General features: G+C 33.7%; 1 protein-coding gene across 2 annotated transcripts in view; it reads right to left on the bottom strand.

Annotated features, from left to right (window-relative positions):
• LOC141563384 (caspase-12-like) overlaps positions 1 to 20,256 on the bottom strand; it is a 35,306-nt gene extending 15,050 nt beyond the window's left edge. The window contains exons 1-7 of one of the 2 annotated variants that reach the window (XM_074304380.1): positions 20,147 to 20,256; positions 18,577 to 18,807; positions 14,776 to 15,054; positions 14,193 to 14,272; positions 4,822 to 4,995; positions 3,055 to 3,290; positions 2,465 to 2,620 (exon numbers count right to left, since the gene is read on the bottom strand). In XM_074304380.1, the coding sequence (XP_074160481.1) occupies positions 2,548 to 2,620; positions 3,055 to 3,290; positions 4,822 to 4,995; positions 14,193 to 14,272; positions 14,776 to 15,054; positions 18,577 to 18,807; positions 20,147 to 20,153 (1,080 nt within the window). In that variant the 5' untranslated portion in view covers positions 20,154 to 20,256 and the 3' untranslated portion in view covers positions 2,465 to 2,547. The remainder of the gene's footprint in view (positions 1 to 2,464; positions 2,621 to 3,054; positions 3,291 to 4,821; positions 4,996 to 14,192; positions 14,273 to 14,775; positions 15,055 to 18,576; positions 18,808 to 20,146) is intronic. The other variant, XM_074304381.1, reaches the window with a different exon arrangement.
• Between the last annotated feature and the right edge of the window lie 571 nt (positions 20,257 to 20,827).

Genomic DNA, 20,827 nt, shown 5'->3' with positions numbered 1-20,827 from the left:
AGGGTTTGCTTGTATTTCTTCAGCAGGAGAAGGAATCAGATGGGTGCCAACAAGTCATATTCGCCTTGTCCATCAGAGAGAGACAGAAAAAGAGAAAGACCTCAAAATAAAGGAGAAGATCTAAGAAACATCTGACACTGAAAGAGCATGGATAATAAGAAGACTGTTAAAGAACTTTAAAACCAGCAGGAATCATTGGACTTCCTCACACAAGATGAGACTAATGGACAATGGACTTATGGACATTTATAAATTTTCAATTTATGATTATGTTATATACTTCTAGCATGTGTTACGTTACTATGTTACTATGTGCTTATGTAATTCATGTAATTATCTGTAATACTTCCCATATTGATGGATTTATGTTTCAAGGTCATTTATGTAATTATCTGTAATACTTCCCATATTGATGGATTTATGTTTCAAGGTCATGACTGTCCTATGTTCTAAAAGCAAAAGAAAGGGGGAGATGTTAGGATTATTAAGTGAGAACTCAGGTTGTCTGGATGGTGACAAGGTGAGAATTCAGGTTTTCTGGACAATTACAAGGTGAGAACTCAGGTTGACTTGATAGAGGGGGCAAGCTCATTGGCTGGGGTGGTTCTTCCAGAAGCCCTTGCATTATCCCACGCCCATTCTCTGGGAGGATAAAAAGAGACAGCACTGGGCGCAGAGGGCAGATCGGCCTGGAGAAGGATAAGAGCTGGAGGAGATTCAGAGCCAGGATTCAAGAAGGAAGACTCTCTGCATTACATCAGGCCTGACGGGGCTCTCTGCAGGAAGGGGAAGTCACTTCTAAGGACAAGAGTTAACAGCAACTGCCTGGAGACAACGGTTCACTACAGGAAGAAGAATCTGTCTGAGAGATTTGAGTAGACACAGCAGATCTCTTCCCAGAGAGCGATCCAGCAGCTTCTGGAGACGACAGCTCGCTACAATAAGGTGCTGCCTCAGGTAGCTCAGCATCAAGGAATGAACACTAACTCTGAAGTCAACACATGAATTCCGATCTCAGCACTAATGCTTAATATCTCTTTGCCCTTGGTATGAACTACAGTTATTTTTTTCTTGCAAAATGAGGATAATGAAGTGATTTACTTTTGAAATTTCTTCCAAGTCTAGTTTAAGGCCCTTATCAATTATTATAAACATTACAATGTGGGCCAAAGGGAGAGGAAAAAATAAAGTAATCAAGATGAATATGAAAGTGGAGTGAAAATTGTATATATAATTGTATATAATTTATATATTATATATTACATCTCTATATAGATTACATGTAATAGAACATATATGTATTATACATATTTAAACACATATATGAATTTATATATTATATACATTGACTTTACATTATACAGATAATATATGTATATATTTAGATATACATATGAATATGCATATTTATGAATGCACACACACACACACACACATATATATATATATATATATATACAAAGATACAAAGATATATGTATACATATCCATATTCAAACTCAAAGATTCTGACCTCAAACCTAGAAGACTTTTCATTTCAATTGCTTACTCTCAAACATGCTTAGTTCGCCCACTAATGCATCTCCCAGAAAATTAGATACAAATGAAAGACTTGTGGGAATCACCCCCTTTATCTTTTGACAATGATAGCTGCTAATAAATGGACAAAGATACTATCACATGTAAGGTTTATAATACCAATTATTGATATTGGCTGGATTATCCTGCTATCACATAGCATACGACTTAACTTAGTAAGTGATGTGTTTTGATTCTGTGTGATATTAACTGCCAAGGAAGTACTTAGAAAATCTTAATCTTGAATCCTCATTTCTGACCCATTTGTTTTAAGAACTCCCTTTAAAAGACTAATGAGACAAGATTCCCAGAGTAATGACTAGAAGGAAGTTAGATTCAAATCTATTCTATTATCTTAAAACTCCTTGTCCCTTTTAAGACTTATCATTGATTTAAATAAGGAAGGGACTTCAATCGGGGTTCATCCAGTCCAAGACCTTCCTTTTCTATAGATAAAGAAAAATGGCCAGAGAAAACAATGTGACTAAAATTTTGACAGAAAGTAATTGGTAGAATTTGAATTTGTCTTTGGATTTTAGGTAACTAGGTAACCCAATGGATAGTGACAGTCCTAAAGTCAACAAACTTCACCTTTCTAAATTAAAATATTATCTCAGATACTTACTAGCTGTGTGACCCTGGGCAAGGCACTGAACCATGTTTACCTCAGTTTCCTTTATGATATAAAATGAGCTGGAGAATGAAATGGCAAAGTATTCCATTATCATTGCAAAGAAACTCCAAATGGGATTGGACAGCAGTAAAACAATGGAACAACTTTAGATTTTAATCCAGCACACATTCCAGGTATCACAACACATTGGAAACTATATGAAATCATTCTCTGTTGAAGGATCTCTAAAATCCTCTCTAAGAATGAACTTACGTGGGGTTGTAGAACAAAAAGCAATGAAGTCCTTTTCCACATGCTCCATTCTAATAGAATCACATGAAAAGTTAAACTCCCTATTAACTTGAAAGGATCCGATATGGTCTGGAGAATATCCTTTTTTGTCTTGTACCCAAATCATGCCTCTGCCGTCTGGAGGAAAAAAATGAGTTGTTAGTCCCTCATCACAAACAACTATTACAGTCGTTAATTAAAGCAAGGCATTCCCTATCAGAGATTTCATGAACGAACACACACATATACAAACATATGCACACACACAGAAAGAGACTTTTCTCTCATTTACTGACCTACCATAACTCTTCTTTTACCAAGACAATGTCTACTCAAGAGACAATAAATGGATAGTATTCCCAAACTGGAAGATGGGGGGAGTGGGAGTGTGGGGATCAAAACTTAATCTAGAATGAATCTATGTTGGACAATAGCTTTATAGAAGAACATATCAGTGTATATTATTAAAGGCTATTCAATTATAATCCCTGTCCCAAGGAAAGTATAAACTATACTTCAGGGTACTGTCAATGATTGAATATATATAGATCAATTTATAGCCAAACACTTACCTCCTCGGCATGCCCTGGATGATGACAACCTTGGGTTTACCTCTTAGATTGGGACAATTATAATTATTGAAAGTGTGGAAGATGGTATTAGTGGCCAGCACATCTGGGTTTTTCTCTTCATGAGCTATCCCACAGATACCATCCCATATGCCATGAGACATGAATACCAAAAATGTGCTGTCAGATTGCAAGTGCTCTTCGCGGGCAGCAAATGCCTTCAACTCTGATTCCATTTCCTAAGAGACATTCAAAGATAATTAGGAGTACTCAGTTAAAAAAATGTCAGAAGAGTTTCTTTTGGAAAGTAATCAGTCCTTACCTCAAAATAAAAGTTTACTATTCCAAATACAAATTAATTGCAGCTGATTTCACAAGACAAAAAGACAGAACCTGATAGTCTGTTGGGACAGCGTCTGTGGGCTGCTCAAAAGAGGGCAAAGGATACCATTGAAGAGCATTCCTATTGAAGAAGTGTTTTTTTTTCTATAGTGGAAGACAGGGACTTCCAGGGTAAGGGGGTGGTTAATGAGTGGAGAATTTGTGAATTGGGAGATCTTTTTTGAAGAACAATTTTGTTTCCAGGACAGTATTCCACACTTGAAAAAAAAAAATGTGAGATACTAGTGGGTAATCAGTGCCTATAGGAGCTACAAGAGAAACAAACCACAGCAAAACATGGTGTTTGGCATGGACACTTCATAGGGATACAAAATGATATGTAGCTTTCCTTATTATTTGAGAAATAGCCTTATGATACTGCTTCTATATTACAAAGAATAGCTTCTCCCAGGAATTCATATTTCGTCTTTTTTTCCTCATAAATGGAAGGATAAATATGATTAAGTAAATAAGGAAATTCATTTGCTATAGATATTTAAGAAGTCACAAACACATATACATATACCTACCTACATCTCCATATATCTATAACTATCTCTATATCTAATCTATATGTACATACACTCATATATATATATATATATATATAGGTAGGTATATGTGTATATATACATGTATGTATATATATATATATATGTGTGTGTGTGTGTGTGTGTATGTGTGTGTGTGTAGGAAGGTAGGTGTGTGAATGTATATGTGTGTGTATATATATATATATATATATATATATATATATATATATATATGTATATATATATATGTCTTCCTTTCTTTCTTTATTAAAATTTTTGTTGATGATATTGTTATAGGGATTGACTCATTGGCTAGTCCAGATATTTAAAATGAATTTAGAAATATGAAAAGTAATAGATATAACAGATAAAATCTGAAAAAAGACTCTTAACTATGGATTCACTGTGATGTAAAATAAAACCGAGGGAGGAAATAAATCATGTGGATTAATAAAATAGATTGCAGAATTTGAGTTGTGGCAATGAGATAGTAATTAACAGGGTCATAAACCAGTGATTATTCAAGGTCAAAATCTTTAAGAGAACCATGAAGTTCAGATCTATGGTATGTTCTTTTAAAAATCCCTTTAAAAATCTTAGATCTGCTAGATGGTACAATGTATAGAGCAAGAGCTCTGGAGATAGGAGGACCTGATTTCAAATCCACCCTCAGACATTTAATATGTTACTTAAACCCAGTTGCCTGGGAAAATAATAATCATAAAATAAAAACCACATTAAAGTACACTAATCTGGGTCAGTATAATACTTTGAGACTGGCCTTTTGATTATATGCCAGTCAACGTTTCTATGTCTTTTGGAAGGAGTGAAATGGGAGGTGAGCTGTGGTCCTTACCTTAGCTGTAAGATTTTCTTTGACATCCACATTATATCCCAAGACTTTAAGGACTTTAGTCATTCCAAAAATATCATGTTCAGCACTACTTCGTTTACGAAGGTGATTAAATTTAATGTTACAGATGATGAGAGCCTGGCGTTTGCGGTCATTCTTTTCCTTTATGGGATAAATCTATAGGGAATAGATATAGGATGAGTTGACCTCAAATTCTTCCTGTTTGTCTCTTGAACCCAAACAGAGCTGTTAGGAAGGGCTGACACCACTGATCTTCACCTAATTTATTGACAAAGGCTTGATTTACCAATATTGTAGGTAAATGAACCTTGTTTCAACTTGACTAGATATTGCTAATGTTTTAAAAGAAGCAACTAGATAATAAAATAGACTTGCAGTCAGGAATACCTAAATCCAATCTTGCCACAGTTATTAGTAATTTGTGCCTAAGCAAGACAACATTTCTGTTTGCCTTAATTATTCATTTATAAAATGGGGATACTATTGACCTCTAACTCCCAGAGTTGTAAGGATAAAACTTAGATAATAGGTATAAAGCACTTTGCAAAACTTAAAGCTCTACATAAAAGCTATTCATTGTTTTTTCTCTAATATATTTGGGGCTTTCCAATCATTTTTTTTTCATACTATTCCCCGATTTTGAAAACTCCATAGCCTTAATCTCCTCCTCTCCTAAAAATCATTCACATGATTTAAGAATCTCCTTAAACAAAGGTATCAGAAATAGTGTGTTCTACAACATTGCAGAGTAAAACCCAAACCAGATTGAGAAGTAATTGCAAAATATTTAATAAACTAAAAATAAAATAAAACATACATCATATTACATTATAAAACTAAGTCAATATGTAGCTTACAAGGATCCTTATGTATAGTTTAGGTGCTCCTGTTTCCATTTATTTAACATTACTCTTCTTAAATACCAAATTCTTTAAGAAGTGATCCTTTATGCCCACAACTCATTGTTCTCTTTGTAGAGCATTAGCATTCACCCAGATGGGAATGGGAACGCAATCATTCAACTGGTGAATGTGAATGTAAAAGGCTTATCATACTATATACTATGCTCCAGCTTCCTAACCAGTGGTTTGAAATCCTACATGGGATTTTCTAACTGAAGTGGAAGGGATCATAAAATGATTATTATCAGCAAATGTTTGATTTTTGTACTTATTTTACATATGTATATATATATATATATATATATATATATATATATGTATGTATGTATATATATATATGGGATCACATAAAATGTCTCAGGTGAAAAGAAGTTATGAGTAGAAAAAAAGTTTAAAATACCCTTAAGATTTTGTGTAATTCCTTTTAAAAATAAATATTTTACTTTTATTTTCAGTTCCAAGTTCTATTCTTTCCTGTATCCCCAACCCCTACCCATTGATAAGGGAGGAAATATTACCAATCTTACATACGCTGTCATGTAAAATATACTTTGATATTATCTATGTTTTTGGGAAAAAGTAAAGATAATAAAGGAAAAATACACTTCAATCTGCAAGCTAGTGTCATTAGTTCTCTGTCTAGAAGTGAGCACCATTTTATGTCATAAGTCCATTGTAGTTGTGATCAATCATGGTAATGATTACTGTCTTTTACAATATATTTTTACAATATTGTTGTTGCTATATACATTGATTTTCTGATTCTCTCACTTCACCTTACAGTAGGTCAGATAAATCCTCCTAGATTTTTCTGAAACTATCCCTTTCATAATTTCTTATAGTACAAACTAGTATTACTTCAAATTCATTTACCATAACTTTAGGCAATTTTATATAATTTTGGGCCATTTTGAAAATTTTATCTTACCAAAACCTAAAACTGTGTATGGAGACAGTGCATACTCTACCCTAGGCAAACAATGTTTGTGTAATTCGTAACCAAGTAAGGAAGCTTCCACTTTTCAGCATTACTGGTCCCAGGATGATGGAGCTTCATCCCTGGGTACTCTCAGAAACTGATAGTAAAGAATTCCAAATTGTAAGAATGTTTTGTAAATGCAAAGTACTCACTCTATATTAAAACACAACCAGCACAAGCTAAGACAATTTTTTTTATATATTCATCATTTAACTTCTACTTCCACTTCCCCCTTTTTTTACTCTAATTTTATTTTAAGGAATAAAATGTGAAGTTAAAATAAATGTTATGCTAACACCTCAGTAAATTATATCTACAATATTCTTCTGACATATTAGCCTTTTGGTGTGAATGGACAAAATTTATGTGGGGAAAAGGAGGGGTGGAGCCAAGATGGAAAAAGAAATTCAACATTTCTGCTGAACTCTCCAAAGTCAACTTTCTAAACATCATTTTAAATGATTCATGTCAAATTCTGAGTGTAATAATAAAAGAAAAAAAAAGATTTAAAAGTCATGGTATCTCATTTTTCCAACTTAGCAGCAGGAGCAATGGTTATATCAAGAGTGATGAGGTAAACTTCTAATCAGAAAGTTATTAGGGGGAACTCCCATGCTAACACTTGGTGTACCTCAGGTGCTATTTGGCAGTTCCTTTTCCCATTACCCACTTCTAGGAAACAGTTCCAGAGCTGAGAAAGATTTATGTCTTAGAGAGCAGAGGCCTTATCAGCATAAGTCCAAAGAAGCAGAAATCTTATTTGCATAAGTACAAAGTTCAGTCCAATCCAAGACAACTTAGAAAGTAGGAAGGGAAGGTCTGTTTCACCAGGGTGAGAGTGGAGCTCCTTCCAATGCAGGGATCTAAAACACAGCCCCAGCCCTAGCAAACCAAGAGTAAGTCTTGTAATCTACTGAATCATCATAATCAGCTGCTGCTGCTTCCAGGGCTCTCAGCCTAAAGATGATAAAGGTCAGAAAGGGATTACAGGGATGTCTTTGCTAGCACTGAGGCTGGTCTCTCTTGTTTTGTCCATACTTGGACCTAGGTCCCAATCCTGCGTGGCAGTTCCAGGGTGAAGAGAAACACTATCCCACAAGAGCTTGCAGCTACAGTGCACCAGGGTCCCTCATAACAGTTCCAGGACAAAAAGAGAGTATGTGTGACCACAAACCAGAGAACAGGCTAGGAGATCAGTTAACTCACCTTTCCTCAAATTAAATTAGTTTAGAACTGTACAGTAAGAGATCCCTAAAAGTATCTCTGAAAAGAGCTGAGGAGAAAAATTTGAAGCTTAGGACAGTACAAGCGCACTCTGAAGCAGAGCCCTATTAAGGAATTACAAGTCAATTAATAGGTTAGGTAAATGAACAGACAACATAAAAAAAAAATTCAGACTTAGAAACTTACTATGGGGGGGTCAAGAATTCAGTGGTCCTCAAACTTTTTTTTTTTTTTTTTTAACTAGGGGCCAGTTCACTTCCCCTCAGACTGTTGGAGAGCTGGACTATAGTAAAAACAAAAGCTCACACTCTGTCTCCGCCCCTCAGCCCATTTGCCGTGAGCCAGCAGGCCTCAAAAACGTCCTCAGTGGGCTGCTTCTGGCCCGTAGTTTGAGAACCCCTAATGATTAAGTAAAGCCAGGAAGCATCTGATGCTTCCCAGTTTCCCTCAAAAACCACATGAAACCAAGCCTCTGAACAGAGTCTGAAAGAATGAAACAACAAGTCCAGAGAGATTGGAAAAACTTCAAGACAGGTCATTCTTACAAGGATGAAAAGGGGTGTCCAGCTCAGCTCAGATAGAGTCTGGGAAAGTCATTAAGAGGGTCCTAATCACAGCAGATCAGCAACTAAGACCCAGGTCCTGCCTCAGTAGAAGAAGCCTCCAGGCCTAGCTCTGAGAGCAAATTCTTGGGAACTAGTTTGTTTCCTTTAAAAAAGCAGCAAAGCTACCTCCTCCAAAAACAAGGAGCCCCTGGGCAAGGCTCAGAGCTGCACAGGAAGCTTCAGATAATGCCCCCTTTGCCCCAGGAGCAGAGCTCGATGATAAATGTATAAAAAGATGAAATACAAAAAGAAAAGTGAAACAAATGAGCAGAAGCAGAAAGGAACTTTGAACATAACTATGGTGACAGGGAAAACTAGAAACAAGATTAAAGGAGAAATAAGAGGTTGGGGGGAAATTTTTTTACAAACAATATTTCTGATAAAGGTCTCAATTCTAAAATTTATAAAGAACTGTGTCAAAATTATAAGAATATAAATCATTCCTCAATTGATAAATGGTCAAAGGATATGAACAGGCAGTTTTCAGATGATGAAATTAAAGCCATCTATAGTCATATGAAAAAATGCTCCAAGTCACTCTTAATTAGAAAAATGCAAATTAAATAACTCTGAGATACCAGCTCACACCTCTAAGATTGGTTAAGGTGACAGGAAAAAATATTGATAAATGTTGGAGAGAAAATATAACACTGCTGGTATTATGAACTGATTAAACCATTATCAAAAGGATTATTAAATCATACATATCCTTTGACCTAGCAATACTACTATTAAGTAGGTATTCCAAAAACGATAAAATCAAAAGTGAAAAGGAGCTATATAGACAAATATAGTTATATCAACTTTTCTGGGGGCAAAGAATTAGAAATTGAGGAGATGCCCATCAATTGAGGAATGGCTAACCAAATTATGGTATGTGGTAATGATGGGATACTATTGTGATAAAAGAAATGATGAAGTGAATGTTCTCAGAAAAATCTAGGAAGATTTCATTGAGCTGTGGTAAAGTGAAATGTACTATGTGCAAAATAACAGCAATATTGTGAGATGATCACCTCTGGATGAGTTTGCTATTCTCAGCAATACAATGATCCAAGGCATCGCTGAAAGATTTATGGTGAAAAATACTATCCATATCCAGAGAAATACCTGATGGTGTCTGAGTAGATATTGAAGTATCTTTTTTAAATTTTTTTCTTGAGTATTTTTGGGGGTGGTATATGTTTTTTTTTTCACAATATGACTTTATGGAAATTTTTTTGTTTAAATCCATATAAATAACCTATATTGCATTGCTTGCCTTCTTAATAGTGTGGAGGTGGACTTGGGAGGGAAAATAAGAGAATATTTGGAACTCAAAAATTTAAAAACAAATGTTAAAATTGATTTTACCCATAACAAAAAGATAACATTATAAATATTTTTCGATGAATTTATAAAGTTCCCCAGATTTTAAAAGCTCAGAGGGCAAATTAGAAATTAAAAGAATTATCTGGTCACTTTCTGAAAGAAAACCCCAAATGTAAACTCTCAAGAATAAAGTTAAACCCCACAGCCTCTGGATCAAGTAGAAAATATTGAAAGTCACCAGAAGAAAAACAACAAAATACCAGGGAAGCACAGCCAATATCACACAAGATTTAGCTCTTATAACTTAAAGGAAAAGAAATCTTGGAATGTGATAATATGGAAGTCAAAGGAATGAAGATTACTAACAAGAATACGTTACCAAGCAAAATTAAGTATAATCATAAGAGGGATAGGAACATTTAACAAAATAGAAAAAAAAATAAGCAATCCTGAAGGAAAGATCAACATTGAATAGAAAAATTGTCATTCAAATATAAAATTAAAAAGGAAGAATACAAATATAAACATGGAAGAGAAACCACAGGAGATTCAATAAAGTTAAATTATTCATATTCTTATAAGAAAGATGTTACATGTAAGTACTAGGAAATTAATTATGAGAATAGTTAGGAATCTATATGGATAGAGGGCATGGGTAAGAATTTATTATGATATGATGATGTAAAAAAAAAAAAGAATGGAATATGCACTGGGAGAAGGATAAAGGGAGAGAAAAAAATTGGAAAATTTTTTCATATAGATGAGTAACAAAAGAAAAAGATTGTTTTAAATAAAGAGGAAAATGAGAAGTGGGTGAGGTAAACATAGCTTTTTTGGAAAGATAGATTAATGCCAAATCATGAAGGGATTGAAATCATGATAGATTAATTAAGGGATGAAATCATGATAGATTAATGCCAAATTATAAATTAGTTTACATTTCACCATAGTAACAATAAAGTTTCACAGAGGACTTTTGAAGTGGCAAGAGACAAAATAAGACCTTTACTTTCATGTTTCTAGGAGAAATAGGAGAATGAAACTGGATGCAGGCATTTAGACTAAGAAGCTATTGGAAAAATACACTTAAAAATAATGAATGACTAGAATGCTTGTCATTGAAATGAAGAGAAACAAAAATTTGTGAATTGCATCAGTAGCTTTAGCATTTCAAAGAGTATTCTTATGAGACTGCCAGGTTTCTGTTTTCATGCTCCTTCAACTGCCCTTGCTTCCATGTTCTGTACATGTCTCTTTAATAATTAAGTTAACTTAAAAGTACCATCTGTATCCATATAGGTTGCTTTAGAGAGAACCCTTTCTTCCTTTTTATTTATATATTTTGTATTTGTGATCTCTTCAATTTCCTTTCAAATCCTTAAGTTATATACCATTTACAAGACTATCAGAAACATAAAAAGTCCTTTAAAAATCTGGTACTGATACCTAAACCAGGCAGGATAAAAACTGAGAAAGAAAATTATAGACCAAATTCCCTAATGAATATCAATGGAAAAATCTTAAATACATTTTTAGCAAAGAGATTACAGAAAATCATCCCCAGGATAATACATCATGACTAAGTAGGATTTATGCCAGAAATCTAGGGTTGCTTCGATATTAGAAAAACTATTAGCATAATTGACTTTATCAATAATGAAACTAACAAAAAAAAATGCTTATTTCATTAGATGCAGACAAAAGCATTTGATAAAATCCAACATCCTTTCATATTAAAAAAAGAAAAGTAGAGAGTATAGGAATAAATGGACTTTTCTTTAAAATAGTCAATAGTATTTATTAAAACCATTCCCAATAAGATCAGGGATGAAACAAGATTGCCCACTATCACCATTACTATTCAATATTGTATTAGAAATACTAGTTTTGGCAACAAGAGAAGAAAAATAAATTAAAGGAATTAGAGTAGGTAATGAGGAAACCAAATTATCACTCTTTCTGATGATATAATGCTATACTTACAGAACCCTAGAGAATCAACTAAAAAAAGATTACGCACAATCCACAGTTTTAGCAAAGTTGCACGATACAAAATAAATCCACATAAATCCTCAGTATTTTTATACATCACTAATAAAATCCAACAGCAAGAGATACAAAGAGAAATTCTATTTGAAAAAACTGTCAATAGGATAAAATATTTGGAAATCTGTCTGCCAAAAGAAAGTCATGAACTGTCTAGGGAAAACTACAAAACACTTTCAATACAAATAAACTCATATCTTAACAATTGGAAAAATGTCAAGTGCTCTTGGATAGGTTGAGCGATTATAATAAAGAGGACAATACTACTTAAACTAATCTATTTATTTAGTTCTATACCATTCAAACTCCCAAGAAACTATTTTATTGGCCTAGAAAAAATAACAACAAAATTCATCTGGAAGAACAAAAGGTCAAGAATTTCAAGGGAATTAATGAAAAAAATGCAAATGAAGGTGGCCTAGCTGTACCAGTTATAAAACTATATTATAAAGTAACAGTCATCAAAACCATTTGGTATTGGCTAAGAAAGAGAATAGTCAATCAGTGCAATCGGTTAGGTTCACAGGACAAAATAGTCAATGACTATAGCAATCTAATGTTTGACAAACGCAAAGACCTCAGCTTTTGGGATAAGAATTCAATTTTTGACAAAAACTGCAGTGAAAATTGAAAATTAGTATGGCAGAACCTAGGCATTGACCCACATCTAACACCATATACCAAGATAAGGTTGATATGGGTTCATGATCTAGACATAAAGAACGAGATTATAAATAAGTTAAAAGAACATAGTATCATTTACCTCTCAGACATGTGGAGGAAGAAAGAATTTGTGACCAAAAAAAGAACTAGAGGTAGTTATTAGTCTCAAAATAGAAAATTTCCATTATATTAAGTTTAAAAGTTTTTGTACAAACAAAACTAATTCAGACAAGATTAGAAGGGAAGCAATAAAATGGGAAACATAAATATTCAAAAGTTTGATAAAGGCCTTATTGCTAAAATATGTAGAGAATTGATTCATTTTTATAATGATAAATGGTTAAATGATATGAACAGACAATTTTCAGATGAAGAAACTGAAACTATTTCTAGTCATGTGAAAAGGAGCTCTAAATCACTATTGATCAGAGAAATGCAAATTAAGACAACTCTAAGATACCATTACACATCTCTGAGATTGGCTAAGAGTATAGGAAAAGACAAGAACAAATGTTGGAGGAAGTGTGGGAAAATTGGACAATACATTGTTGGTGAAATTGTGAATGGATTCAACCATTTTGGAGAGCAATTTGGAACTATGCTCAAAAAGTTATCAAACTATGCATAGCCTTTGATCCAGCAGTGTTTCTACTGGGCTTATATCCCAAAGAGATCTTAAAGGAGGGAAAGGGACCCACATGTGCAAAAATGTTTGTGGCAGCCCTCTTTATGCCCATCAGTTGGAGAATGGCTGAATAAGTTATGGTATATGAATGCTTTGGAATTTTATTGTTCTGTAAGAAACGATCAGGAGGATGATTTCAGAGAGGCTTGGCGAGACTTTCATGAGCTGATACTAAATGAAATGAGCAGAACCAGGCTATCATTATACAGGCAATGATAGGATTATATGATGTTCAATTCTGATGCACATGCTCTCTTCAACAATGAAATTAATTCAAACCAGTTCCAATTGTTAAATTATGAAGAGAACCATCAACATCCAGAGAGAGAACCGTGGAACAGAATGTGGAACACAACATAGCATTTTATTTTGCTTCTCTCTCTCTCTCTCTCTCTCTGTCTCTCTCTCTCTCTCTCTCTCTCTCTCTCTCTCTCTCTCTCTCTCTCTCTCTGTGTGTGTGTGTGTGTGTGTGTGTGTCTCTTTTTTTGTGTGGCATTGTGGCATGATAATTGTATAAATATGTATGCATATATTAGATTTAACAAATATTTCTACCATGTTTAACTCTAGGGGAGGACATAAGGTAAGGGGTGGAAATTGGAACACAAGGTTTTGCAAGGGCTAATGTTGAAGTACTGTCTACGCATATGTTTTGAAAAATAAAAAAAAAAATTTAATAAAGAAAAAATCTATTGAATTGAATTTAAAATGATTAGGTCCTTCTAAGGAACTTCATAATGGGAGGCAGTTTATTCTCTGTGAATGAAAGACCAGAAACCTGCGGTCTAGACATGACCAGATTAAGAGCTTTCCTTATCCTCCAGGTGATCCAGTTTTTTCCAGGTAAAAACAAAAATAAACAAACTTAAATATTCCCATTTTCTGTACTTGAAAAGGATTATTGTATCTTTCTTTTTACACTTGTTGCAATCATGTACCTCTCCTTCCATTGTTTTCTTCAATCTCTGGTAATATTCTGGGCAGCAGAGCTTGAACTCATTATGGGGTTTAGAAGGAACTACAAAAAAAAATCCAAAAGTTTATGAAAAGGATTGTTCCTGGACTTTACAATTCTGTTTATTCCATATCCTTACTTTTGTTATCTTGGAAAAATACCTCAAATGTCTCTGTGAAAAGCAATAAATTTCATTTTATAAGAATAAATTAATGAAAGAAATGGGAAGATAATTCTTTGAAACTTGCCTGGAAGAAAATAATTTTTTTTTTACCTAGTGGTCAAAATAGTGCACTAAAACACCAATACAAAAACAATATTTTATACTTTTATAATATTGTGTAATTTTTAAATTATTTATTCTGTGAATTTAAAAAATTCACCATCATTATCTCACTCGATTTTTCCAATATCTTTGGGAGAAAGGTAACATTGAAATTATTATTTCAATTGTACAGGTGGGTCAATAAATATTCCATAATTTTGATTCATTTTCAAGAAGTTATATAGCTAATAATAAGAGATATGATTTTAATGCAGGTCTTCTGATATTTAGTGGTAATTACCTGATAAGCAGCAAGCCCCTGTCTGTGACACCACTAGGTTCTCTTTCACTTCTAACTCTTCTTCTTGTCTTTGTCCTCTGCCTCTTTCTCTACTTCCTTCTCCTCCTCCACCTTCTCCTCCTCTTCTTACTATTTCTTCTTCTTCTTCATCATCATCATCATCTTTTTCCTCCTCCTCTTCCTCTTCTTCCTCCTCCTCCTCTTCCTCCTCTTCCTCTTTCTTCTCTTCCTCTTCCTCCTCTCCCTCCTCCTCTTCTTTTTCCTCCTCTTCAGATGATTCTGAAGGGGAAACATAGGAAAAGACTATAAGTGTCTTTTGTCTTTCTGAAAGATGTTCTTTGAACTGCACTGAATTCTAATTACTGAGCATTATTGGGATGTGATTGACCTGAGAGTCATGATTACTCTAAATAAAAGGTCATTTCTGAAGTCAAGATCTTCAAACTTATTAGCTGAAATGGGACATGAAGGTGAGTGAAGTTGGCTCCATTATTTTATAGTGGCTATCAATACAAAGTAGGATTCCATAAAATTACCAGAATTCAGGACACATGTCAAAAAGTGCATCTCATGAATTGTGAATAATGAGAGAATGATCCTACTTAACCTACAGTCAACCTACAGGTTGTCCACAAACAATAAAGAGAACTAATAGGCACCAGAGATGTATGCAGAATCTAGAAAGCAGTGGAAAGAAAATCTTCCTTCTACATTTACAACCACTCCCAATGATCTTCTCTTCTCTAGGTCTAGTCTTTTGAAGATTCAAGGTAATTTAGAGATATAGAAGTTCTTTCAATAGGATAAGGTTGCAAGTGAATGGAATATAATGTGAATCATAGAACCTTATCTGAATCTATTTGTTGCTTAAGATTTAGGAATCTGTTATCAAAACTTGACTTATTTATATTACCCATTTTATAAAACAGGTCCTTACTCTGATCCATAATTAAAGAAAGCTTATTTTCTATCACATATCACTATCCCCCTATGTCCCTGCCTGTTTTTATTATAAATTATGTCTACTATCTATTAGGAGAAAGAATTCATGGACATGAATTACTGTATCCAAGAATCACAATGTATTGGATATTGAAGCAGGCTGATTACTCTAAAAAGATTAAATCTCTTTAAAGAGGGAAAAGTCTTCAAAGACCCTTCAAGTGACCCCCTTCAAAAGAATGGTTTAGAGAAGATGTAAAAGATAGATGAGAGTCCCAAATGGGAATAAAATAAGTAGGTCTAGGGACATTGATTTTTAATTATAGTCAGAATAGGGTTACTCCATTATTTCTATGCTAACTGAAATCTACCAAAGTAGATATTAGGTTTCAAATGAAAGAAACTATTTAGATAGAGAAAAAAGTTTGTGCAGAAAAAGCATTTGATAAAATCCAACATCCATTCCTACTAAAAACGCTTGAGAGTATAGGAATAAATGGACTATTCCTTAAAATAATAAGAAGCATATATTTAAAACCTTCAGTAAACATCATATGTAATGGTGATAAACTAGAACCTTTCCCTGTAAGATCAAGAGTGAAACAAGGTTGCCCACTATCACCATTACTATTCAATATAGTACTAGAAACTCTAGCCTCAGCAATAAGAGCCGAGAAAGAGATTCAAGGAATTAGAGTAGGAAATGAAGAAATCAAATTATCACTTTTCGCAGATGACATGATGGTATACTTAGAGAACCCCAAAGACTCTGCTAAAAAGCTATTAGAAATAATTCAGAATTTTAGCAAAGTGGCAGATACAAAATAAATCCACATAAATCCTCAGCATTTTTATACATTACCAACACAATCCAACAGCAAGAGATACAAAGAGAAATTCCATTCAAAATAAGTCGATAGTATAAAATATTTGGGAATATATCTACCAAAGGAGAGTCAGGAATTATATGAGCAAAATTACAAAACACTTGCCACAAAAATAAAGTCAGATTTAAATAATTGGAAAGACATTCAGTGTTCTTGGATAGGCGGAGCGAATATAATAAAGATGACAATATTCCCCAAACTAATCTATTTATTTAGTGCTATACCAATCAGACTTCCAAGAAACTATTTTAACAACCTAGAAAAAATAACAACAAAATTCATATGGAAGAATAAAAGGTCGAGAATTGCAAGGGAACTAATGAAAAAAAAGTCAGAGGAAGGTGGTCTAAGTGTACCTGATTTAAAGCTATATTATAAAGCAACAGTCACCAAAACCATTTGGTATTGGCTAAGAAATAGACTAGTTGATCAGTGGCATAGGTTAGGTTCACAGGACAAGATAGTGAATAAAAATAGCAATCTAATCTTTGACAAACCCAAAGATCCCAAATTTTGGGATAAGAATTCATTATTTGACAAAAACTGCTGGGAAAACTGGAAATTAGTATGCAGAAACTTGGCATGGACCCACATTTAACACCACATACTAAGATTAGATCAAAATGGGTCCAAGATTTAGGCATAAAGAACAAAATCATAAATAAATTGGAGGAACATGGGATGGTTTACCTCTCAGACTTGTGGAGGAGGAAGGACTTTGTGTCCAAGGGAGAACTAGAGACCATTATTGATCACAAATAGAACATTTTGATTACACCAAATTAAAAAGTTTCTGCACAAACAAAACTAATGCAAACAAGAATAGAAGAGAAGTAACAAATTGGGAAAACATTTTTACAGTTAAAGGTTCTGATAAAGGCCTCATCTCCAAAATATACAGAGAATTGACTTTAATTTATAAGAAATCAAGCCATTCTCCAATTGATAAATGGTCAAAGGATATGAACAGACAATTTTCAGATGATGAAATTAAAACTATTTCCACTCATATGAAAGTGTTCCAAATCACTATTGATCAGAGAAATGCAAATTAAGACAACTCTGAGGTATCATTACGCACCTGTCAGATTGGCTAAGATGACAGAAACAAATAATGATGAATGTTGGAGGGGCTGTGGGAAAACTGGAACATTGATGCATTGTTGGTGGACTTGTGAAAGAATCCAACCATTCTGGAGAGTAATCTGGAACTATGCCCAAAAAGTTATCAAAATGTGCATACCCTTTGACCCAGCCATACTACTACTGGGCTTATATCCCAAGGAAATACTAAAGAAGGGAAAGGGACCTCTATGTTCCAAAATGTTTGTGGCAGCCCTTTTCATAGTGGCTAGAAGCTGGAAGATGAATGGATGTCCATCAATTGGAGAATGGTTGGGTAAATTATGGTATATGAATGTTATGGAATATTATTGTTCTATAAGAAATGACCAACAGGAGAAATACAGAGAGGCTTGGAGAGACTTACATCAACTGATGCTAAGTGAAACGAGCAGAACCATTATACACTTCAACAATGATACTGTATGAGGATGTATGCTGATGGAAGTGGATTTCTTCAACATAGAGAAGAGCTAATCCAATTCCAATTGATTAATGATGGACAGAATCAGCTACATCCAGAAAAGGAACACTGGGAAATGAGTGTAAACTGTTATTTTTACCTTCTGAATCCAATTCTTCCTGTGCAACAAAAAATTCGGTTCTCACACATGTATCTAGAATATACTGTAATATATTTAACATATATAATACTGCCTGCCATCTAGGGGAGGGGGTTGGGGGAGGAAGGGAAAAAATCTGAATAGAAGTAAGTGCAAGGGATAATGATGTAAAAAATTACCCATGCATATGTACTGTCAAAAAAAAAGTTATAATTATAAAATAAAATAAAAATTAAATTATAAAAAAAAAAGAAAAAAGTTTGTTAATGTCAGCTATTGAACCTTACCTGAATCAAGTATTTTGTCAATGGTGGTCTTCAGGGTATTGAATGTTAGGTGAGTTTTCTGAGCAAAAGTATTCACAATGTTTTGACCCGTTTTTACAAAAGAAGTAAAGTCTTTTTCCATTTTCTGAAGTTCATTTTTCTTCAACACATTTTCACTTTTTAGCTTACAGACTTTATCAAGCAGATCTGTGACCACATCTAGTCCAGCCTTCACTGCATTTTCATGCTTTTCTATTGAAAAGATGAGACAACTTTCAATCATTATTTGTGAATATATTACAATATTTGGTATATTTTAGACAAAGCAAGGACTTTGAGGATCTTGTACAAAGTGATTATTTGATAGGAGAAAAATGCCAATGCTTCACAAGTAAAAGAACAGAAAATATTAATTGTCAGGACACCTGAAATTGGTCTTGCTTTGTAAATGTCTACTAATATCTTAATTTAGTAAATAAATAATTTTCTTCCTTGAGGGCTCTGTTTTTACTTCTGTTCAACAAAAGGTTTAGACTACATTGATGCTAGGGATCATGGAAGTTAAGAAGATCTGAAATTCTATTTTATGAAACCAATACTCAATGAGGTTAATGGACCTATTTCCAATCATATTTCTCAAAAGCCTGAAAACCAATACCAAAATCAATCTTTTGACTTTTTGCTATATAATACGGTTCATTTTTCTTTTCATCTATTCTGTCTGACTTCTACAGAGTATATTTTTAGATATTGTGACAGGGTTTTTGTTTGCTAACCACTGATTTATTTGGGGTAAGAACTGTATGCAAACTTTACTACTGTTCTTAAAAACTTCTCAATAATTTATAATTTTAGTTATCTGGATTAGAAAGAGGCTCAGTAACTTGCCTAGCTAATAAAGCAAGCCTCAAATCCATATCTTCCTAACTGTAAACCCAGGCCTCTGTCTACTATTGTAACATACTGACTCACCTAAAAAAAACCTTGTTTTACTATAAAATAAAACATCTTAATATTAGCTCTTTTATTGGTTCTCTCTGTAATGCAAGATCTTGGATATAACTTTGATTTGCTAAAAGCTTAAATTTAGAAAATTCTCAGAAGCTTGCTGAGTATCTGTATCTAATTGCAAATACGTTTAATTAAGAATATTTTAATAAACCATTACTAGAATGGCTGTATGGAATTTGGTGGTTCTGGATGTTCTGAGTATGGGGAAACAGGAAAAAAAATGTTGAGGCAGGAATGACTGGGAAATCTTAAGGAAGCAACATAAAGACAGTTTATTCTTCTTTTCTCCTGCTTCAGGAAAACCTTGATAACCTTGTTATCATTCCCAACTCAAGACAACACTAATATTTCAGAAAGATTTGCTTCACATATAGTAATCTTTTTACTTTGCTCTCAAACTTTTGTCAATATCAAAAACCTACTACTAAGAATGTTCTTTTTCTTTGTGCTCGCAGAACTCACAAAGGAAAAATAATGCTTGGAACTAGAATTCCCACCTCACAACCCCATCCTCTTAAATATATCTCCCCCCAAAAAAGGGGTAAAAAAAATGAAAAAAGAAAAAAGGATTCACACTTACCAGTCATGATCTCTGATGTATAGTGAAAACGAAAGTAATCTTCACTTCATAACTCTGGGTAGAGGTAGGGAGGGTTCTAAAGTATTTCTGCTATTGGCTTCTGAAAGTCTTTTAAAGGAAAAAATAACTGATAGAGGAGGGGAGGGAGCAGATGCAGCTTCTAGGCCCTGGGAATGAATCCTTTTCCCTTAGCAGAATGGAGATTAAAAATCGATTCTTTTTCATTTCTGTGAAGAAAATGCATATCTGTTGCTGAACTTACATTATTTTGGTTATTGTTGAAGTTGTTAAACTCTAAACACACAAATCTTTTTCTTTTGCTCCTCATCTGTGAGGAAATCTAATTACTGGTATTGCCAGGAAGATCCCTGTGGAATTAGATTAAGTTGAGAGTTACATTGAGTCCACATAGGGAGCAAAATTTATCTCTTTTGCCATCTCCCCTTTTTTCTGTGCACACCCCCAGCCTAAATTTAATGTGGGTATGTAAAGTTACCATATTATGCCCAGAAAGATTTTCCAGAACTTTTTCTGAATGTTAACAAAAGTAATTGTATCTTTCTTCAAAAAAATCATTTTGTTCTTCTTTTAGTGTGAGAGACAAACTGGGGTTAAGTTTTCACAGAACAGTTAAAATCCAGTTCCTCAGAAACATTGATGAGAAATATTGACAAGCTAAGT

This window comes from Sminthopsis crassicaudata, chromosome 3 (assembly GCF_048593235.1).
Source record: "Sminthopsis crassicaudata isolate SCR6 chromosome 3, ASM4859323v1, whole genome shotgun sequence".
In the NCBI taxonomy this organism is placed as follows: domain Eukaryota; kingdom Metazoa; phylum Chordata; class Mammalia; order Dasyuromorphia; family Dasyuridae; genus Sminthopsis; species Sminthopsis crassicaudata.
This window is presented reverse-complemented; position numbering and strand designations above follow the sequence as displayed.